The sequence below is a fragment of the Nymphaea colorata genome, chromosome 1 (assembly GCF_008831285.2).
Source record: "Nymphaea colorata isolate Beijing-Zhang1983 chromosome 1, ASM883128v2, whole genome shotgun sequence".
Classification (NCBI taxonomy): domain Eukaryota; kingdom Viridiplantae; phylum Streptophyta; class Magnoliopsida; order Nymphaeales; family Nymphaeaceae; genus Nymphaea; species Nymphaea colorata.
The window spans coordinates 29,575,054-29,596,835 of record NC_045138.2 but is presented as its reverse complement, the minus strand read 5'-3'; the positions used below and the strand labels follow the sequence as shown (position 1 = coordinate 29,596,835).

General features: G+C 42.9%; 3 protein-coding genes across 4 annotated transcripts; all 3 read left to right on the top strand.

Moving 5' to 3' along the window:
- Positions 1-4,484: 4,484 nt before the first annotated feature.
- LOC116249520 (E3 ubiquitin-protein ligase WAV3-like) lies at positions 4,485-6,822 on the top strand. Its single transcript, XM_031622636.2, has 2 exons — positions 4,485-4,742; positions 4,842-6,822. Exons 1-2 carry the CDS (start codon positions 4,551-4,553, stop codon positions 6,687-6,689), a joined length of 2,040 nt encoding a protein of 679 aa, XP_031478496.1. The 5' UTR covers positions 4,485-4,550; the 3' UTR covers positions 6,690-6,822.
- A 5,483-nt stretch (positions 6,823-12,305) lies between these two features.
- LOC116250732 (formin-like protein 3) lies at positions 12,306-14,048 on the top strand. The gene has a single exon (XM_031624615.2). The coding sequence runs from the start codon at positions 12,750-12,752 to the stop codon at positions 13,767-13,769; it is 1,020 nt and encodes a 339-aa protein (XP_031480475.1). The 5' UTR covers positions 12,306-12,749; the 3' UTR covers positions 13,770-14,048.
- Positions 14,049-17,364: 3,316 nt separating this feature from the next.
- LOC116267246 (L-gulonolactone oxidase 3) lies at positions 17,365-20,888 on the top strand. 2 transcript variants are annotated; one of them, XM_050080557.1, is made up of 3 exons: positions 17,365-18,108; positions 19,385-19,640; positions 19,872-20,888. In XM_050080557.1, the coding sequence occupies exons 1-3, from the start codon at positions 17,581-17,583 to the stop codon at positions 20,687-20,689; spliced, it is 1,602 nt and encodes a 533-aa protein (XP_049936514.1). In that variant the 5' UTR covers positions 17,365-17,580; the 3' UTR covers positions 20,690-20,888. The 2 variants fall into 2 exon arrangements, with proteins under 2 accessions (XP_049936514.1, XP_031504734.1); XM_031648874.2 differs by having other exon boundaries at positions 17,365-18,237.
- The last annotated feature ends 894 nt before the right edge of the window (positions 20,889-21,782 follow it).

The following is a 21,782-nucleotide window of genomic DNA, read 5'->3' as shown; positions in this document are numbered from 1 at the left end:
GTAAATATACAAAATAGCAAAAGAATTGAAAAATGCGTGACCTTATATCTGTGAATTGCTTTTCGAGCTCTTGTGCAATGTCTGGATCTTATTGCCATTCTTATGAAGTATGACATACAGTTGTTAATAATTTACCACATAAACCAACTCTTTTTTTCTATCCTTCTCTCTCTCTCTCTGTCTATATATATATATATATATATAGCTTTTCACAACCATACTGTCTGCCCCAGTATTGAGGACTTAAGAAAACGTAGGTTTTATTCTATATTTCACGGACAAATGCACACAGAGACTTATAGAAGAAGAATAAGAAGCACACTTATAAAAAAAATCATTGGAAGCTGGAAACACCTTGCTCTTTCTCAAGGAGGTGAAAGTTTTGGGGAACAATTTTTTTTATTATTGATGAGAACCTCGTTTCCTCTATCCTAAATATATAAACAATGCTATTCATATAATTTATTAAAGATCTTCTCTACATGAATATAGACAAATTTTTTTATTATTTTATAGTGTGTGTGTATACAATTTTCTATTCGTTTGCATGTATCATTTTCGCCGATATTACTTTCTTATTTGTCCTCGTATAGCCGTTAACTCTTGAGCATGTCTCTCTTCCCACTTCATAATTTTTTATGTCAACATGAGGTTAGACTATTTGGCCCGCCCCCGAAAAAAATCATGGCTTTGCTCTTGGGTGCTTGAATCTGTATTGCATGTCAACTAGTGCATCTAAACAAGAGATACTGGATTGGACTCTACACTAATCCAGACATTTAGTCTTGATGGATCTCAACTTGCTTTTGTTGGGTACTTTAGAGTGTTACCAGCATGAGATATTAATTAGGTTTAGGCGCCGTTTAGACATATAAGTAATCTCTCTCTCTCTCTCTCTCTCTCTCTCTTCTATTGAAGATGAAAAATATTCCAAGTCATTCTCATGCATGGGCTGTTATAGTATTTTTCTACCTACCTGCAGACATGCCTGAGGATGTCCAGAGATAACTGGATCCTTGCTAAATTTGGATTGGCTCAGACTTGGATCTGAAACGGCTCGGATTTGTTTATATAAAAGGTCATACCGGGTCTCAGTAAGGAAAACCATACCTGCTGTCCGTTTTATTAACCGGAGTGGTTTCTGCTCCAATAATTTATTGGATCTCTTTCTTTGCATACCAACAACTCGAACTTTTATCGGATTGAGTATGGGCTGACATCTGGTCACACCCAAACCCATCCACGTCCCATGCTCCCCTGTGTACGATCAACGGGAATCCTCCCTTCGGAACTCTCAAGTGGGAAGCCTTCTGACTTAGCCTCACTTTTAAAACAATAAAATACTAAAAACTATAATTATTTTGAAGGAAAAAGTAATAAATTATTGGGAAAAAAATAAAATAATCGGCATATATGGGACCTTTATTAGAGAAGCAGGGAAAAGAAATAAACTATGTACACCCAACTCTCTGCATAATAACAAAGATTCCCATTGCCATCTAACCCAAATGGCATAATAAAATAAGATGTTAATAAATTACGGAAAAAGGGTTGGTGAAGATACCTGATGATTTTATATTGATCATCAACATATTTTAAAGAATATGTACCTATAATGTTAAAAAAATAAACCAAAAAAAAAAAAGAAATGAGGAGGAAAAGAGCCATTCATGTGATGACATGTGAGGTCACCTAACAAGACTATTCTCTTTGGCTTAAGAACAAATTCAAGAGTGAATGCAGTAGCACTTAAGGACACTTTTCTTTCACCTTGAAGGCAAAAGCATCTTATATTGTGACATTAAATGCAGAGGACACTCTTTTTTTGTTGAACCTAATTTTTATTAGAGTCTTTCGTCTGTGCCCTCAACTTATTATGCCCTCTAAATTGAAATGCGTTTGGAAGGTTAGGTATAATACCTCACTTTAAGAAGTTTAGTTTTGTATTGAAAATTGTTTAAAGATTTATAAAGTGAATTATTAAGTGGTTGGTTGTTTTGTTTTCTAACCTTTTTGAGGTTATAACTGAATCTGTTAAGAGATGGGTTGAGATTCGTTAGGTCAGAGACTCGGGCCCAGTGTGGGAGTGAGTTGTATCGTTACAATGGCATTAGAGCCTGATTGACAATCGGACCTATGATCCCACACATGCACCTTAAGAGGGTAGATTGTCCTCCTACACTTTGAAAAGTTCACTCCCGCATTAAAAATGATGAGAAACCTTCGAGAGGTTATTAAATAGTTGGTTGTTATAGTTCTTAGCTTTTTTTGAAGATAAAATACTTTATTGTTTACTGAAAAGTCTCATCTAATTCCATATGCATTGTAATGTGGATTCTTAATTGAGCTCCCCTTATGCAAAATGATTTACTCGGACCTTTTACCAAGCTCAAATGCTAGTCAAGTAAAAATTTTCTAGGGAACAAAGATGTTCTGACAAAAATAATTCCGGAAAAGGTAAGGAAGAAGATACAAAATGACAAAATACATTAAAACAAGCTGCATCGATAGGGAAATGATGTTAAGATGAGCTTTTCTTCGACAATTTTTTTGGTGTGACCGGCTTTTTTCGAGGTTCGCCGCGATCGACCTGTAAATATCACCAAGTTGAAGGGACATCACCAGATCAAAGACTTTGGCAGCAACTTTTGTTGTAATGTCACTCCTTAGTGAAAGGAGAGAGGGGGGACCTCAAGGATTTTACTAATTGGAGGCTTCCCAATGTATGGTTACTTGTGAGGCCTTTCTTCAGCTCTAAAGCCACCAAAGGCTTCATATGAAATCATTGGTGTTGCTAAAACAACAAATGGCTGGAAAAGGAGAAGAAGAAAACTTAAAATTATTTAAGAAGATCGCGTTCGCAATCAACCAAACAGGATCTTCCAAAAATCCGAGCTTCCCCTTCCTTATCTCCACCTACCTGTTCATGTCTATCTTTTCTTCCTCCCCAGCCATAAACCTCAACCCTCTCCAGACCGTTAGGCATGGAGGCTTGGGGACTTGTCATGGACAATGCTGATTAGGATCGAACACGTGGACGGAGAAGACCCAATCGGGCGGGCCGCCCTCGTGTCATGGACATGAGGGCGGGTCCCGCTCTTCGATGCGAAAAATTTTACTTCTCCAAGTTAATGACAGGAGCCTGCCCTCCTCGCTTGAGGGGTGGGGCCTCGTTCCGATCTTGAGTTAGGGATGAGCTCACAAGGCTTGGCTGTTTCTATACTTGGACATGGACCCATCTACATGGTTTTGCATATCCTCTTGCTACTAATACTATGGAAAAGATTTCCAAATAGTCCTATATCAAAAATTTTTGGACATCTTGAGAGACATATATTCGCGGCACACACGAATTAACTCAAATAGGTCATGTTTCCGGCGATCGCATTTGTCGAGCCCCTTCTGCATGTGAGGGGCAATGTACAGGGCGATCGACAGATGTGCTCACCTAACACTCAGCCTAGTTTTTTGTTTTTGTCAATTAAAGCCAATTTGTACTTTAATGACACATTATAGGAAGTTGGCCAGCATTGAAATTTTGTTTTGAAATTATACTTTTAAGTTTTACTGTACCTTTTAAAAATTGGTTGAATGCATAAATTCCTGCCCCAATTGGTGATCGAGAGGCAATTGTGATCTGGATGGTACAATCATCGTTTTAGTCATTGGTTTAAATATCTAGATCCAGATCTGGACTTGCGTGCGGGTCAGAGCAAATTCATAACAGGTCCATTTTTGTAACTGTCCGGCAGGCCGGTCAGGGCGGCGGCTGGGCCGGGCAGGCTGACCGACTCAATTATTAACGCGGCTCTCTGATTATTCAATAAATAAATCTAAATCTTAATTAGTGAGAGATTATGAAATCATTTTAAACTCCTTAGAAAAAGTAAAAGAAGAAAAAGGGAAGCCATTATTGGTAGAAGCATTTAAATAATTTAAACGCGCCATCTCTGTTCAACACTCCACGTTCTCCAAGGCCACTCTATTCTCCTTCTTTTTCTTAATTTAATTCAACTTTTATTTTATTAATTATGTCGATTTACCCATTAATTACTTGTCCCAAATTATAATTAATGCACCCGTTAATTTTAAAAACGTGGCGCCAATAATGCCTGGAGCTTGCTTTTGCCGGATAAGGAAAAGTTGGTTAAGGACGAAAGAGCCCACGGCACGTGAAGAAAATGACGTCGGAGAGGGACGGAGGGTAGTTCGGTCTTTTACTCAAGGCGACGAAGAGCACCCACCACGAAGGAGGACGGAATTGCCGTTCTCTCGACACAGGAAATGACTTTATTACCCAAGGGAGCAGCACGAGGCATCCGATGGCCCACGGCGAGTGCGAAGTGCCTTGTGATTCCTCGTCGTGGGGGTAATATTGTCAAGAAGAATATCATCTGATTTAGGGTATTACCGTAATTTGACGTCCAGGGCGCTTTTATATAAGGGCGTCCAACCGCAGAAGGCCGTTGCTATCAGTGTTCAAACGCAGACTGCCGTTTGATTCTCAGGTTGTTTACGTTTTGCCTTGGCGAGAGGAGCAGCGGCAAAAAATGGGAACGGGTTGGCGACGGGCGCGGATCGCCCTCGGCCTGACCGTCTGCGCGACGGCGGAGAGGAGCCGGCCGGTGTCCGGCGAGGATTCCTCGGAATCTGTCACCCCGTCAGTGAGGAGCCACTCCGTCTCCACCGCCACCACCCCTAGGTCGGAGGGTAGAACTCCCCGCCCCCTCATCCTCCAAAAGGTGAAATCCTCAACCCTACTAGCGAGAGATTTGTCTCCTGTTTTTCTCGAGTTTCCTTCGGCTTTCGGCTCATGAGGCATCGTCCTTTGACTCGTGTAGAGCGCGTGCGGCGTGTGCTTCAAGCCCATGAGGTGCGGCGAGGGATGTGCCATCTTCACGGCCGAGTGCTCGCATGCTTTCCACTTCCACTGCGTGGCGTCGCACGTGCGGCGAGGGAGTGCCTCATGCCCCGTGTGTTTCGCGGCGTGGAAGGACGCGCCGTTCCTATCAGCGGCTGCACCACGTCGGAGCGAACCGGAGCCAAGGACGCCGCCCGGCCGGGAGGAGGTGGAACCGGTACCGGCTCCGAAGAGCAGGCTCTACGACGACGACGAGCCGCTTTTGTCTGTTGGAGCGGCCCCTTGCCGAAGGTTCAACCCGATTCCGGAGGAGGAATCATCTCCGGATGTTTCCGGAATTTGTTCGAACAGGACGGTCGTCAACCTGACGATCGTGCCGGAATTTCCTGCGCTGATCCCTGGTAAGAGCTACGACGACTTCGCAATGCTTTTGCGCGTTGCGGCTCCGGCGACATCCAGCGGGAGCTCTGGGCACGATACGCCGCGGAAACGCCTTTCCGACCAGAATTCACGTCCTCCTATCGATGTCGTGGTCGTCATCGACGCGCGGTCTGCTCTCCGAACGATGAAGAGAGCCTTCAGAGTCGTCGCCTCGTCACTTTCCTCCGGCGACCGCCTCGCGGTCGTTGCCTTCACACGAGGCTCGTCGAAACGCCTCCTCCCTCTCATGAGAATGTCCGTCCACGGCCAACGCGCGGCCCGCCGTCTAGTGGAGCGCCTCGAAGTCTCGAGCAACGACGACGCCGAGAGTGGAGACTCAGTCGGCGCTCTCGCTGACGGCGTAAAGAAGGCAGCAAAGATGCTCTCTGATCGCCGGGAGCGCAACCCTGCATCAGGAATCCTCCTTCTGACCGACGACGCAACCGCCTGCCGCCGGAGAGCGCCAAAGCTCTCTGCACTGTTCGGCACTCTCGGACTCCCAGTGCACACTTTCGGCTTCACCGGAGAACCCGTCGCTCAGGCCGGTGGGCCAGTGACGTTCTCCGACGGGACCGGCAATACGTTCTCGTACGTCCACGACGAGGCCTCCTTCCGGCAATGTGTTGGAACGCTACTGAGCGTGGCCATACAGGATCTCCACCTAGAGATCGAGTGTGCGTCGGAATCCGGCGGGTTGCAGGTGAAGCTGAGCAGCCTCTACGCCTCCGTCCAGCGATCAAGGATCCACGCGGGCCGTCGATCTGGCTCTATCCAAATTGGCGATCTCTACGCGGAGGAGGAGCGGGAGTTCCTGGTCGAGCTAAAGATCCCGGCGACCAAGGCCGTCGGTCCGGCGAGTCTCATCTCCGTCCGCTGCTCGTTCGTGGACCCGCTCACGCAAGAGACGGTCAACGGGGAAGCGAGGACTTTGACCTTGCCGGTGGTCGAATCCGTCCGCGGGTTCCCGAACTCGGTCGGGATGAAGGTGGAGCGACTCCGGAACCGGCTCCGAACAACACGCGCGATTTCGGAAGCTCGGCACTTGGTGGAGAAGGGAGATGCATCGGCGTCTCGGTTGGTCCTGGCGGCGGCTCGGACCCGCCTGCTCGGCTCGGCGTCGCTATCGGCTGACGAGCACGTTCGCGCCATCGACGCGGAGCTAGCGGAGCTGGGGTCCAAGAGAGGAAGATTTGGATCGGATATCGGGTTGAAGAGGACCGAGCTCGAAGCCCCGTCGCCAGGTTCGGTTCTGGACATGGCGATGAGGCTGCAGATGGAGTCGAACGGCGACCCGCTCACGCCGAGGTCGGCGTGGAGGGAAGCCGAGCGGCTCGCTCGAGTGGCCATGATGAGGAAGGCGATGAACCGGGCTGATGATCTTCACGGCCTGGAGGACGCGAGGTTTTAAACTGTGATAGAATTTGGAAAACTCGGGCCTTTTCCCCTTGTTCCCCCTGTTCAAATTTTCTTTTCTTATTTTCCTGCTTTTGTAAATTTACGTACTCTTTTTTCCTTCTGATATCACATTTGTAATACTGTTACTTTTTCCAAGTTGGGATGATTATCCTGTTGAAATGGACCGAGAGAAATGAGGATACATTCATCACTCTGCTCGTATCATTCCTTAAAAAACTGTTCCCCCATGAAGGATTCAGGTGAAAAAGTTAAATTCAGGTTGTGAATTTAAATGAGACAGACCCCAAGCCACCTGCTGCTTCTATTCTAGCAAAGGTGAGACTGGATCACAAGTTTTTGCTCAACACGGTCGATTGTCGAACTTTGAGGAAGTAGCCCAGAGTTGGGCGACAGATTTTGTGGTGATTACTTACTGTTTAGGGGTAAAGGGAAACAACTCCCAAAAACTTTTACTTAAGATTGATGACAGAGCAGAAACACATTGTGAGTTCTTAGAACAGGGAGGATTATAAAAGAAGGGTGAAGGGTAGTTGCAAGAAAAGAGAGTGCATCCACCAAGAGCTATGGGCCGAACTGTCTCCAATTTAGTGAAGCTTGAGATACCCTTTTGAATTGAGACACAGGTAAGCTTGGGGAGAGAACTCCCTCTCTTCTGTGGCATGGAGTACCAGGTGTTCAAAGTTCAAATTCGGAAAAGATGATGGGAGCACACTGATGGAGACCTACCACTTTTAGGACACATGGGCGTGTTTCATAAGAAGAAAAGCTGCAGGAGTTACTCTTGAGGCCACTGCCGCTGTTGGGGCCTTCCTATTGTGGGCCGTGGGACAGGTGGTGTTCCAAGACACCTGGCTGTGTTCCGTAACGAGAGGGATTATTGGGGTGAAGACCGACCAAAATAGTTGAACTCGTCTTCTTCATGTGTTGAGTTTTATGTGGTCGGCATTGCCTTCATAGAAACGCCAACCAGAACAGCACACAGAGGAACAAAGCCTGTGTCGCGTTGAATCTCTCTCTCCCTTTCTATCTATCTATCTCTAGAGTTAGAAGCACTTGAATCCACGTAAAGAGGGTGGTATCTTTTAACAAACCTTTAAAAAAGGTTCTTGGAATTAAAGTGTGTAAATTGGACGAATCCTTTCATATTTGCTCCATCTGATACGACATACATCGTTTCTAGTCATTATCATCATCATTAAAATTGGAGCAGGTTTGTGTCATAAAGCTGTCAAGGATCCACATTTCCACGCTTTAGGCATTTAGACCAATTTTGGTCCAATGAAGCAACAAAGTTTGGATGCTTAAAAAGCTGCCATGATACGGAAATCACTAGAACCAACATGCTCATTGGTCTCTAAAAAGGCTACAAGAGTTTCTTTTGGTCTCCTAATATGTCATTAGCAGCCGCTGCACTGATGAAGATGTGGTGATAGCGCTCATCAGTGTCTTACCAACACAAGAACCGAGATATGTACGTCTCTCTTCTTATTCTCTTCTTATATTCTGCACATTTTATAAAATCTCAAAGTTTTCATGAGGAGAAGACGAAAAGTATTGCCAAGAAATTAGGTTTTCGTCATGGAAACAGCCATCTCAAAGGCTGTGAGAAAGAAATAGAAGGATCTTCGGAAGAAGAATTTCTAGTGTTTCCATCTTCACTCTGAAATTGTTCAAATGCTAAGCTGTAAAACATGTAGATGGGGATAATTTTTATAGATTTTTCAATAAAGTAAAGGGGAGTGCTGTACTGCCATTTTTCTATGTTGCAGAAACCTAGCACCACCAGTTCAAGCTCACGAATTCCGGCGTCTGAAAACGTTGGCATCCCTGATAACAATCGACTCCATCAGCCATAAGATCTTTCTCCTCTTCAATGATAAAGTGACGATGACTTTTAAGGAAATCCGTGTCATTGACTGAACTGCGTTTTACTCTCATTGTTTTATTTGTTAACTTTGCCTTTCTATTCCTTTTTCTGATTTACTTGAAGTTCTATGGTAATACCTTTTTAGTTGATCTTTTGTTTCTTCCAGTTGAGCAACCACCAAGTCTTACAAGAACAACACCATAGAAAAACCATAGCTGGAGATCAATGACACAGTTGAAACTTGATCCAGGATACTCTTCAAGTTGACGAGGAAAATATTCTCCTCCGGCCGGCCATATATTCTCTCAATAGGTTATCGACCCTTACATTTTTCATATTAATGATCTTTTCCTCCTCCTCCAACCTAACAGTTAAAGAGTGAGGATTGGTTGGTTGCAAGAACTTAAATGCACATTCATGTATCTATCAAATCAATGGTAACATTAAAATAAAGGAATTTTCATACATACTGTTGAACAAAATCACATGTTGGTAGGACCAACAGCAAAATGCAGAGCATTAATTCAGCTGTCTATCACAGAGAGAGCAGCACCCAATAAATACTTCATGAGCCATTGACCCGCCTGTTCCCATTCAAGAAATACCGAGGGCTCAATACTGTTAGCCATTTTGTCCGAGTAGTTGGTGTGAGAAAGGGCCAAGTCGAGCCTGGGTCCACATCCAGGCTCGACCTTACATGAACCATACGTTGACTCACCTTTCGAACCCCACAAATAACAAGGTTTTTGGGATAATGTTCCCAATGAAGGAGGCAAGAAGGGCCTGAACCATGACGCAGGAGGCAGCCATGTGATACCTGCATCCTTGTGTCATTGCCCTGAACACATCTTAATTTGGCTGAGAATCCAAGGTGGGTCTTGTTTATGCAATCATGTGAATCATTTTTTGATAATTTAGACATGAAAATATGATTGAATCAGAAAGTACACCAAAATTTCATATTCAGACATCTGTATAATATACATGCATCCAGGATGAGTTAATAAAACTTCAAAAGAGACCAGAGTTAATGAGAACAATACAGGTGCACTTTGACAGTGAATTAGACACAAACAATAGATACATGGAGGATAATTCATATGGGTATTTAGTTTTATAAGTACTTGAACATAAAATTTGGATTCAAAATCATGTTCATATTTTAGGGGTTCCAGTGACACTCTTAAACACTGTTTTGCAGCCGCGGATATATATACATGCATCCAGTGTGCTTTCTAGTATGAAAATATGTGAATGAGTGGCCCTCCAAAAAATTTTTCTGGCTCCGGCGCTGCTGTTTTGGAAGTAAAACTATTTTGCATCTAAAACACCATTCAAAGTGTATTTGATTGATGAAGAAAACCATTTTCTACAAAGCAAATTTTCAAAAGGGTATGAATCATCTGGCCTCCCTCTTTCCCCATGTTTTTCATAGAAAACATTGTTGTTGTCTTATTGTTCAAACACATAACCCAAATTCTAAAAAACCTGTCAAAAAAACAAACTGCGGTCTCTTGAAGATAAGATTCAAGCACAACCTTGATATATTTCTGCACAGAACCCAGTCATGTTGCACGCTATGTATGTCTATAAGAACACATAACTTTTTGGCATGGATTTTTTTTTGCATACTGTTCATTTATTCATTTGATTTATTTCTCTAGTTCATGCATGGAGGGAACAAAAGTCCAATGCAGGGCAGCAATAATGGAGTCAATCATATGGGGGATGGACCAATTGTAGAGCAGAGAGAAGCCACACTGCCCTTAAATGATCCCTCTGACATGCACAAGGAGCCACCCCTAACACCACAGTGAAAAGTTGGCCTTTACCTTGTCTGCATTTTCTTTTATCTAATAATGAAAGTGGAAAGTTAAGTTGAAAAAATTGTGTTACCTCACCTGCCCCACAGTTTAATGTAGTTAGGAAACAGATGCTGTCAGAGAATTTACCTCCTTTTTCTCTTTTACTATGGTAATCTTTGGTTCTATTGTTAGAAAAAAGTAAGTAGACAATGCCAAACCACACCTCCCTCTCTCTCTTTCGATCCAAGGGTCAGAAATAAAATTTTGTTTTATTTCATTATTTTCAATTGGATTTTATTGATTTTTTCTTACTTGATCTTGTTTATTTAGAAAAAAAATGTGATGCATCTACACATTTTTCCATATTGGCTTTTAAAATAAACAATGGACTGCAGCTGTTTATATCGTTTGATGGCTGTTTCAAATGTATATGAATTAAATATTTTACAACTCATCCATCAATGTCATAAACATCTTTTCTGATGCACCAAAGTGAACTGGAGGATATTATTTGCCACAAGTAGTTACTTTAAGGATTTAAAGCATGAAGTTATTTTCAAGTATAATACTGCGAGCTTGAAAAAAAAAATATGGTAAATTTTTAAAAAATTTAAAGAACTAAAAATGAAGAGATAATAATAACACAAACATCAAAAGATAGGTACATTTACATAAAATATAAAATGGAAAATGAGAAAAAAACTGTTTGACATTAAAAAAAACTGAAAAAAAAAGGTGAAAAAATGCATTAAAAAGGGTTAAAAACGTGTTTTTTTTGTTTTTCACATTTTTTTTAAAAGGCTGCTTTTAAAGTTTTAAACAGCCATTTAATTTGTCATTTTTTTCAAAAAAAAAAACGTGTGTGTTTCCTGTTACTATGCTTTTTTCAATTTAAAGTAACTTAAAGAATAAAAATTTGTTTAAGAACTCGAATTTGAGTTAAAAAAAAATTGAGGTCTAAATCCAATCACATAAGATCCAATTAAATCAATCAATGGAAATATATCTCTTTTCCCTAAACCCGGGGCAGTCAAATGTTATGGTGGATGAACCGGGTCCAAATTGATCCGGTTGAACTTTTTTTCTTTTTCTTTTTTTTGGTTTAAGAAAATGAAATGGATATCGGGAACGATTCGGTGACTCAGCCCTCTGACGCTCTCCGCACGTGTTAAGCCACGTAGCCTTTTTTGCTTTTCAGTTTGCCTTTTTCTTTTTTTCTGAAAACCACCTTCGACAAAAGGCAGAAAGTAGCAGGACCCTTTCCCTTGCAGGGCGCGGCAAATTCCTCTTTTATCCTTCTCATTAAAGCAAGGTACTTCCGGTCCGAGTTGGTAATTGAAAAGGCCGCCGGTTCGGGCAGCGGCGTCCTCCGTCAGGACCTTTCAAATTTCTTTCATTTTAGGTTTGTAACGAGAGAAGAAAGACTAGTTCATGAACTCGGTCAAGAACTCGGCCGCTCCTTGCATCTCTACAGACAAACATCAAGGTACACAGGCTCACATGGTGGAAAGAATCACATGTACAACCATCTCAGATCTGTGTACTTAAAGGCATGAAAATTTTCATTCTTGAAAAGGATATCCAAGCCATCCTTTTCCACATCGTTTCAAACTAGCAACTACCCAAGAAAACTTTCAAAACCTGCAGTCTTTTTTTTTTTGTTTCTGTTTTTTTCCATGTCTGAAAGCAGTTCTTGAGAAAATGGTTCCTGTTTTGGGCATTCTTTTGTCATAAGCCTTAGAAATTTCCATTGTTTCATCTGCCTTTAAAGCGGTCTATCATTCTCCCTTAGAAGACATGCTAATAGGAAAACTAGAACAGATTCAAATTCACCAAATCTTTAAGTACAAAGGAAATTGAAACTTCCTAGTGATAAACTTCTATATCTTACCCACGAATCGGCATTCAAAGAGTAGATGATTAGTTGATTCCTTTGCCTTGTAGTATATACAACTTGATGCCAGTCGTTTCGTATCGGAATGGCTGATACAGTGAGTCGTCTAGGAATACAGAAATTCCAAAGGGTAGTTTCGTCATCAGAAGATCTGGTGAACGTGGACAGGGCTGTCTGCCCACCTTTGGCAATTCAGAGCAGGACGTACGTCGTCTCGGGGGAGCACCAAAAGATTTTTATAGACGAAACTGTTCCTAAAGATATTCACATATTCCCCCAAGCAGAGTGTAAGCAACCGAGAGGTGAAGGGTTACTTTTGTCATTAAGAATCCATCAATCTTTTTCTCCAACGTAGAACGCCGATGCACTCTTTCTTACTCTGCTCTGCTCCATCCTTCCTCTGCCCACGTCTTGGAAGTTGGAAGGCCCTCCTTCTCCACCACAACCGGCGGCGCCACCACCTCCGGCCGGAGGCTGTGCCCGGCGATGAAGAACCACCCAAAGATCAAGCAGCCACCCCGCACCCTCTTCTCCTGCGGCATCTTCGGTCATTGCACAGAAACCGTGCTGAGCCCGACCGCTCCACCGCCTGCGACGACGATCGCCACCGTCCAGCAGCCATCTCCGGCCGCTCCGGCAGTTTCCGTGCATCCTCGAACGGAATCTCCACCGCCTTCGTCGTCTTCATCTTCGTCTTCCTCCGCCACCTCCCAGAGCTTCACCCAGTGGCGCTTCCCCCTCCCCAAGACGCCACTCCTCCTCCACCGTCCCACAGACTACGAGCCGCTTCCTTCTCCGCCGCCACCACCAGTGCCGCCATCGATGCCGGACACCGCTCCTCCGCTATCTCCTCCAGGGCCGGTGCCCGACCTGGCGGAGCTGTTCCACCTCTCTGAACTCCAATTCTCCTCCGACTCGGAGACGGAGAAGATCGAGGCCCTCCGCCTCCTGGAACGCTCCCTCGTTCCCAACCCTCCGCCTGCCACCGGAGGCGGAGTCCCCTGTCCGCCCACGGTGGTGCAGGGGGTGGTTCGGATGGTGGGAGTGGCGGAGCAGGCTCGGGCAGCGGTGAAGGTCCTGCTGGCGCTCTGCTTGGCAGAGCCAAGCAGGCGGCCGGCTGTGGAGGCTGGGGCAGTGGCGGCAGTGCTGGAGGCGCTGCCTGGGCTGAGCGGGGCAGCGGCCGAACGGGCGCTGGCAGCGCTGGAGCTGCTCTGCACCGTGGCAGAAGGCGTGGCGGAGCTGAGAGGGCACGCGTTGGCGGTGCCGCTGCTGCTAGAGCTGGTAGGGAAGATGACAGGAAGGGGGGCGGAGTACGCACTCAGCGTGCTGGCGGCAGTGTGCGCGGCGGGTCCGGTGTCGGAGACGACGGTGGCGCCGGAGGGGCTGGCGCAGGTGGTGGCTCTGGCGCTGCAGGGGCAGCAATGCAGCGCGAGGGCGAGGCGGAAGGGGCTGCAGCTGCTCCGGTCCCTGCAGGAGAAGTGGGGCCTCGAGCTGGCCGAAGGATGATGGTGATGAGCATGCCGACCGACTGAAGTGATAGATTACTGTTACTAGAGACAGTGTGTGTGATCTGCGCAGTTTCTTCATGTGGGCATAGAGAGAGAGAGAGAGAGAGAAAGAGATATCTTGATGACGCCTTCTATGGTGAAGGAAAGAAGAATGTAAAATGTTAAGGTGAAATTTTGGTTTTTACTTTGATTGCTGGTGTTTTCATGAATTGCAGCAGATTGTGTACTTGCGTGAATGTACATTATTGCAATAAAATTGCACTTGATTGTGATGTAATCCTGTTGTTTATGTGAAATATTGTTACTATAATTCAAAGGATGCTGAATGTGTGGACTTCAATGAGTCGTCGTGATGATACACCGGTCAGTGTTCATAATATGTGATCTGTAATCAAGATTCTGAATGTTGGTAATGATATGAGGGAGAGAGAAAAAAAGAAAGAGAAGGATAGCTACGTTTTATATATCGATGTCATCAAGAAAAAGGCACTACTATTTTATATTTTAGTTCCTGATTGAGACTACAAAACTATTTAGTAAATGAGTCAGTTCAAGAGATGTTACAGTACTCATACGGCAAACTGAGAAAAACGTAAAAGAACAGTTCAAACTTTCTGACGGCCTCGTTATAAGCTCGATTGCGAGTAGGCTGTTATAGCAACAGAGGATGAAGATTCAACACCATTAGTTCAGTAACTTCAGTTTGTTCAGTTCGTTTTGGGAGCCACTTCTCGTTTGAGTGCCATTAATATTATTTTAGGTAAAATTTAACCAAGCTAAGAGATATCTGCCAGTTTAATACTGCTGAACCCATTTATATCCAAAATATTCACCGTGGCAGCTACTGAACAAGAGTACCATGATATGTGAGAATGTATTGAGAACTTTTAGGAGTCGTTCCTATCAATATTTTTAAATTTACATACTCCCACACTAAAAGTTTTTTTTTTTTTTTTTTACATCAAAAGGTCAGTTGGCATCCATCTTCAAGAAATATTACTTTTGATTTGTAATGTATATGCACTGTTAATCCTAACTGTGATCACTTATATCCTTTATGGTTAACATTTTGATATACAACTAACTTGGATGTCCATACAATTTTACGCTCAAGTACAAAAAGTTAGAATATAAACTCTAAACACCCTACTGATTTGGATCTGAAATTTGTCAAAATTTTCCAAAATCTGCATTTCTGAGGTTCCTAAATTAGTTGTTTGGAAGGTTCACACAAGCCGCGCATATAGACTGCGCGTTGAACCCAAGAGATTATCAATTTGGTAAAGAGGTCTACACATCTGGAACCCAAGTGCAAGTACCCCGAGACGTGGCTTTACATTGAGAATATCAAAAACATGATAGGCAAAGTGAAAAACCCCTGTTTGGACTTTAAAAAGCTACGTGTTCTATCATAATTTGTAACTAGAGGGCATAAATTGTGTCGAGGGGCTTGGCATAACTGGTAATTTGAATGGCATATCGACGATGTGTTTTTGGTTTAAGTCTTGTGGGGACGATGTGTTTTTGGTTTAAGTCTTATGGGTGCTATTCATCTGCATTGTAAACGTGTAAACAGACGTAAACAAAAAACTCGAGTTGAAAAGTATATCATAGGACCATCGACGTCTCTCAACACAAAAAAAGTAAGGGTTTCAGTCTCTCACTTAGTAGTGGGTTCCCTCCGACTCACTCAAACCAAAGGGAGGAAAATAAAAGACTCGTGTAACAACCATGAACTTGAAAAAGTATTAAGTATCAAAATTATAAGAAAACTTGTCACAACAAGCTGACATTTGATAAGAAGAATATTATGTTCTTTGGAACACTTCTTTCCACAAAATATTTCAACGAATCCTTGATGGAAATTATTGATGATACTTCTCCATACAGAAAACTAAAAGCTGGAAAGTATCATACTATTTCTAAAAAAATATATAGTGCTTTTGAAAAAACATGTGTTCCAGAAATTTAAATTCCTTTCACTAAACGCCCTAGAAGGGTTGCAATATATAGCTGAGTTGTGGGTAGTCGTGGTCTAGTTTTATTAAATTTCCATGAACATTATTTGGGTAAGCTGAAACTGTAAGTATAGACTGTGGAGTCGATGAGGTATCATTTTCCAGAGTCCATGATAAATGTAAAAACAACAAACATTTTGTTTCTTAACATGATAGGTACTATATATCTTCATTCGCAAAATTTTTTGTAGATATAATTTCCAACACTGAATCAAATGCGAAAGAAAGGAGGAATCTTCTTTGGGCGGATGAATGAAATTATTACTGCCATTCCCATTCCTTTTTAATGTCCCCGCGGTGCAAGTTCCGCAACTTGTATCTTCGGCAAAGCTGAAGAGGACGGAGGGCCTACCGATCAGCCTCCTGCCGGAAAACAACAAAACTCGCACCACACATTCTGTCAGCAAATTGCAAGGAGCAAACAGTTTGGTCTGTGTCTTCTTCCTCCACGGGGAAAAGCAAAAGAATTCTGCAAAACGCCCACCAGCATTACATAAAATACCGGAGATTTTGTCTTGCAGAAGCAGCATCGAGAAGGGAGGGCGGTAGATCAGAAGTTGGTGCAGAAGCAACCTCCGTGGCGTGGATCTCAAGCAAGGCAAGACAATCCATATGTCAGGATTCTTTACGGCTGCTGAAAAGGATTGAAATCATTCCCCAACGCTATACAAGACACCACCACCAGTGCTTATGATAATGTCGCCATTAAAATGGTATCCACTAAAAGCATGAGATTTAGAAAGGGTTTTAAAGAATGTACAACTGTTTGTTTGGCCTGCATACTTTAATAGATGTACTATAAAAACACACTCTTTTCACGCAACATTTGGTAGAAAGAAACTCGGGATCGATTGTGCCGACGACGCAGCTCATATTCTAGTCTAGCATTTCAGATGTATTTCACCGTTAAAGTCGACAGCGTCCAAAACCTTGAAACTTATAATTATTTTCAAATGAAAGAAGTTGCAGGAATAGGAGTTTAGTATTATTGGTCAGGTTGAGGTCTTTTATTTTTTATAATTAACCCTCATTTGCTCTTAAATTTGGGCATCAACTAAATAATCAAAATAACAGATATTGTCGGCTTTGCAACGCTTTGCCTCTATCAACAAGCAGAAGATATTTCAATTTGTGCAAGTTTTGTGCAGAAGCTTTTTATTGGAACTCCATGGTAACACTTTGTAGATGAGGGTGGTAGCTCATAGTTGAACAGGAGATAGGTAAGGGCTCCATGAGGCACACCCCATAAAGTCCACTTTGTGAAACATTAATTCAATGTTTGATTTGGGTGGACTTAGCGCAAGTTATATGGAGCTCAGTGATCAATTGAAAATTTGTTAATTATACATTTAGTGCAGATGATCTGCTTTGAAGAGAATGGTGGGTCTCTTATTCATCCCCTTAAGGTTTCTTTTATCTCCACCCAAAAAAAAAAACATCAACTACTTTGATATATATTGAATTAAGAAAGCTTGCCTTAAAATCTGAGACACTATTTTGTAGTATGTTTAACAACGCGAGTTGCAATTTAGAAAAGGTAAAACCCAGTCCAATGGAAAGTTAGAATGCGGCGTTCTCTACTTTAAGCTCCAATAACGGCGCCTCTTTACATGCCTTCGGCCTCATTCTCTGGCCACACCAGAAACGGCACGGATGCTTGAACTATGATTGAAGAAACTGGCTTCTTTCCTTTAAAGATTCATACAGACCGCTCCCCGCAACCTTCAATCATATGGATCGGTTTATATTAATGGCGAAAGGATATACGCCAAAACTCTCGGCTCCAGATCGATGCTAGTTATGAGGTCATTTCTGGTTCTGACGTATTTCTTTGCTGCACATGCTCTGCCACCACCCTCACCAGTTCGCTGCAACGATTCCGGCTGCACCATTACCAACTCTTATGGCGTATGGGGTGACAGAAAGGACTGCGCGGCGTCGGCCGTCGTCTACCCCACGACAGAGGAAGAGCTCCGTTTGGCTGTTGCAGAGGCGGTTAAGAACCAGTTCAAGGTTAAGACAGTGAGTGGAACTTCACATACAATGCCCAAGTTCGCTTGCCCGGGATACGCGGGTGAAAAGTCGATGCTTATCAGCACTGCTAAGCTCAACAATGGAATCGAAGTCGATGCGGCGGCAATGACGGTTATTGCGGATGCTGGAGTTGGTCTTAGGGATCTGATCGACAGTGTGGAAGAAGAAGGACTGAGTTTGGTGGCTTCTCCTTATTGGGATGGTGTTAGCTTGGGGGGATTAATCAGCACAGGAGCACATGGGAGCTCTTGGTGGGGCAAGGGAGGTGCAGTTCATGACCATGTGGTAAGAATCAATCTGGTTGTGGCTGCCGGTCCCTCTGAAGGCTTTGCCAAAGTGATAGAACTGGATAAGCAGAGCCCCATATTCAATGCGGCCATTGTCTCCCTTGGTCTTATGGGTGCCATATCAAAGGTAACCTTACAGTTGATAATTGGCGTTGAGATATGGGGACGAACTAAAATCTGATTATAAACAACAGTGCTAAACAGTCAAGAACTCCATCGGTAGGTGCAGTGCCATCTTAGATGAAACAAGTTCATTTCCTACATGATTCGGCCTTCTTGATTTAGTAATAAGTTCATCCCTGCATAGTTCATATGGTAGGCCTAGTCAGGATTTTATGGAGCAGAAATTGTCTGGGGTGGCTCAAGTGAATGACCAAATGCATTTAGAAGCCATAAATGAGAGCGGCAACTCCAGATTCAAAGAGGTTTTAATGAGTGTGTTCCACCCACAACACTTTTTTCTGTCGATGATTAAAAATGGGAATGGTGATAAACCATTTAATTTCAACTAGTTTCATAGAGGGATTTCTCTTTTTGTCTCCATTTTCCATCTCAACCTGTCTCCTCCATATCAGTTTCAACTTCTAAACATATCTATGCACTATTAGTTCTCCAGATGGTACTATTTTGGATGTCGAACATGTGTACAGGGCTATACTTTATGCTATCAACATATGCCACCTGAAGCCAGTGAACCCAAATGATTATTACCGGTAGATTAGGACAATTATTGAGGGGGATTCCGGCCATGCTGATGGATGCAGCTGAAGCCATGGGAACATGACTGTTTTTGTTGTCGTGCTTAAGATTATTTTCATATGAGAAGATACACAAAGGCTCATTTGTTCCTACAAGACTCATTTGTTCCTTTGCGAACATAGTCTGTGAGCTACATATTCAGATCGTTTTTGGTATAGACCAAATTGTTACATGTGCAAGCTGATTCCCTTGATCCTAAATTCTGTAGTTTTATCACATCCACAGGATAGGGGTAACTCCTAACAGCTGCAGAAATTAGATTTAAAGACTCATATACTGCTTTCTATGCCAAGTTACGTATTTCAAGACTAAAAGCAGATGAATTGAATTTTGTAAACTTTTTCTTCGGCTTGCATTTGCCAATGCCATCTTTTCCTGCATTGCACGGTTCGTGGCTGACCGAACCTCACCAGCTTGAACTGCCATATACGTGGAATCAACCACATGGTTCATTCATGTGCCTTTCCTGATTAACCTTTAAATAAAACTAACCTGATCATTAACTCTGAACACAGGTAATGCTCTCCCTAGAACCTGCCTTCAAAAGAAGCATCACTAACTATTTCAAAAGTGATAGCCAATTTGAAGAAATATTCACCGATCATGCTCGACAACATGAATTTGCAGATATCACCTGGTACCCATCACAGCACGTTGCAGTATTCAGAGCAGACGATCGAGTTCCAATAAATAGCTCAGGAGATGGTAGAAATGACTTTCTTGGATTTCAACCGCAAAATATAGTTGTTAGTGCATCAGTGAGAGCGTCAGGTACCAACCATTGTTAATTAAATTTCTAAATGTCCATGCTCTCTCAACCATGGCTTATCTACATTTTTTAAACCTATTCCTGCTAGACTAGTAAGGAGTTCGGCTTGGCTAATCCATCTAAACTCCAAGTTAACAATGGAACATTTTATATTCTGAAACAAAATTCCATTTACATTTTGCTGTCCAAGTATGCAATTTCATCGCACCTCATGATTTGTTTCGTGCATGCAGAGAAGGCGTTGGAATCTTCAAGGGACATTAAGGGTAAATGCACCATGGCTGCTGGTGTAGTGGCATTCAAGAAGTTAGTGGCCAATGGTTTGAAAAACAACAAACTGATATTCACAGGCTACCCCGTGGTGGGTCAACAGGGTAAGATGCAAGCTTCTGGGTCATGCGCACGCTCTTCATCTGCAGATATCTTAACAACCTGCGCTTGGGACCCGAGAATCAAAGGACTACTCTTTTATGAAACCACAGCCATATTCCCTGCTTCAAAGTTTCAGGATTTCATTAAGGATGTAAAAACACTGAGAAACTTGAAGCCAGAGAACTTCTGTGGCGTAGACCTATATAACGGGTTCTTGATTCGTTTCATTAAAGCATCTGAAGCTTATCTGGGCCAACCGCAAGATTCTGTTGTTGTGGACTTCAATTACTACAGAGCAGATGATGCTTCCATTCCTAGACTCAACCAAGATGTGTGGGAGGAAGTGGAACAGATGGCATTCTTCAAATATGCAGCTAAGCCACACTGGGCCAAGAATAGGAATGTAGCATTCATGGATGTGAAGAACAAGTATCCCAATTTTGACAAATTCATTGCCCTTAAAGAGCAGCTTGACCCTAGGAATACATTTTCCAGCAAGGAGTCAGACGCATTACTTAATGGGACAAAGGAACTCAAAAGCAATGGTTGTGCACTAGAAGGCTTGTGTATCTGTTCAGAAGACAGGCACTGCAGTCCCGAAGAAGGTTACTTCTGTAGACCAGGCCTTGTTTACAGAGAAGCTCGAGTCTGCAGGTATATCATGTCCTCCGTGGCATGAAATAGCCCTGGAACAATGCTAAAAGCTTAAAATCTACTGACCTGTTATCGTTTCACACATGTATTTGGAGCTCCATAAAGGTACAGAATTGTGTCTCAAAGTAGCACGAATATCAATGTGCTTAACGTTGTGGTTTTGATGGAGATCATCCATTAAGGATGATCACCTCATGGATCTGATCTTATTACTTCTGGAAGCAATTTGCCTGGTATTCAGGGTCTAATTGGATAAATGAACTTGCAAAGTTCCTAAGAGGATGTGACAGTAGACGACGTTTAACATATGAATACTCTCCAGCTCAAAGTAGAATCTAATTCGAAAATCACGAGGAACTGCAGAGGCACTGCATAATTCCATATAACCAAATGTTTTCTTCAATGAACATTTCACAAGTATTACATGTTTCCATTCATTGGATGAAACGTTTTTTAGCAGAATAGCATGGCAATGTGGTGACTGATGTAAGGGGCTCATATCTATGAATAGGAGATGAAGACGAGTCCACTTGGTGGAAAATACATGGGCGTGTAAAGTAAAGAAGGCCAAAAGGTGATTTCACCTTAGTACATACAGGCAGGAGCGACCCTGCCCCTACCCACAGTCCCTGGATTCTCCACCCCAGCCCCCACCCCAACAAACACACACAAACCCCCAAAAAAGCTCCCCATATAAATTTTCTGGTTCCACCTCTGGATACATGTAGTGCACATACTAGTACAATCTGGCAGGTTGTATCTTATTATACTAAGACCGTAAGACGCAATGGCACGTCGTACCACGTTCAATGGTGCTTGTCTTTGCAGCATCGAGAGGGGTAGTTTCTTCAGGATACATCATTACTTGGGCTTTATCAAGATGATTCACAGAGGAATGATGATGCCAGAGTCTAAAATGATTTCGAAAAAAGGCGAGAATTTCATCTAGAAGGGAATTAAAAAGCACGAAAATGGACAGCTAAAGAGCATTAGTTCGTAACGCGCATATCTTCACATATATAAAAGTTCAATCAGTTGATTACTTCCATCTTCCACACCAAACCAAACTTATTATGGGCTTCTTGCTCAGTACAAAGTAGGTAAAGGTCCCTTGGTGT

What these genes read in the sequence shown, in the direction of transcription:
- LOC116250732 (XM_031624615.2), top strand. Translation starts at nt 12,750, where the DNA reads ATGAAGAACCACCCAAAGATCAAGCAGCCACCCCGCACCCTCTTCTCC.
- LOC116267246 (XM_031648874.2), top strand. Translation starts at nt 17,581, where the DNA reads ATGCTAGTTATGAGGTCATTTCTGGTTCTGACGTATTTCTTTGCTGCA. An exon ending in TTATGGGTGCCATATCAAAG is followed by an intron (nt 18,238 to 19,384) that starts GTAACCTTACAG and finishes CTCTGAACACAG; the next exon opens with GTAATGCTCTCCCTAGAACC. An exon ending in TGCATCAGTGAGAGCGTCAG is followed by an intron (nt 19,641 to 19,871) that starts GTACCAACCATT and finishes TCGTGCATGCAG; the next exon opens with AGAAGGCGTTGGAATCTTCA.
- LOC116249520 (XM_031622636.2), top strand. Translation starts at nt 4,551, where the DNA reads ATGGGAACGGGTTGGCGACGGGCGCGGATCGCCCTCGGCCTGACCGTC. An exon ending in GCCCCCTCATCCTCCAAAAG is followed by an intron (nt 4,743 to 4,841) that starts GTGAAATCCTCA and finishes TGACTCGTGTAG; the next exon opens with AGCGCGTGCGGCGTGTGCTT.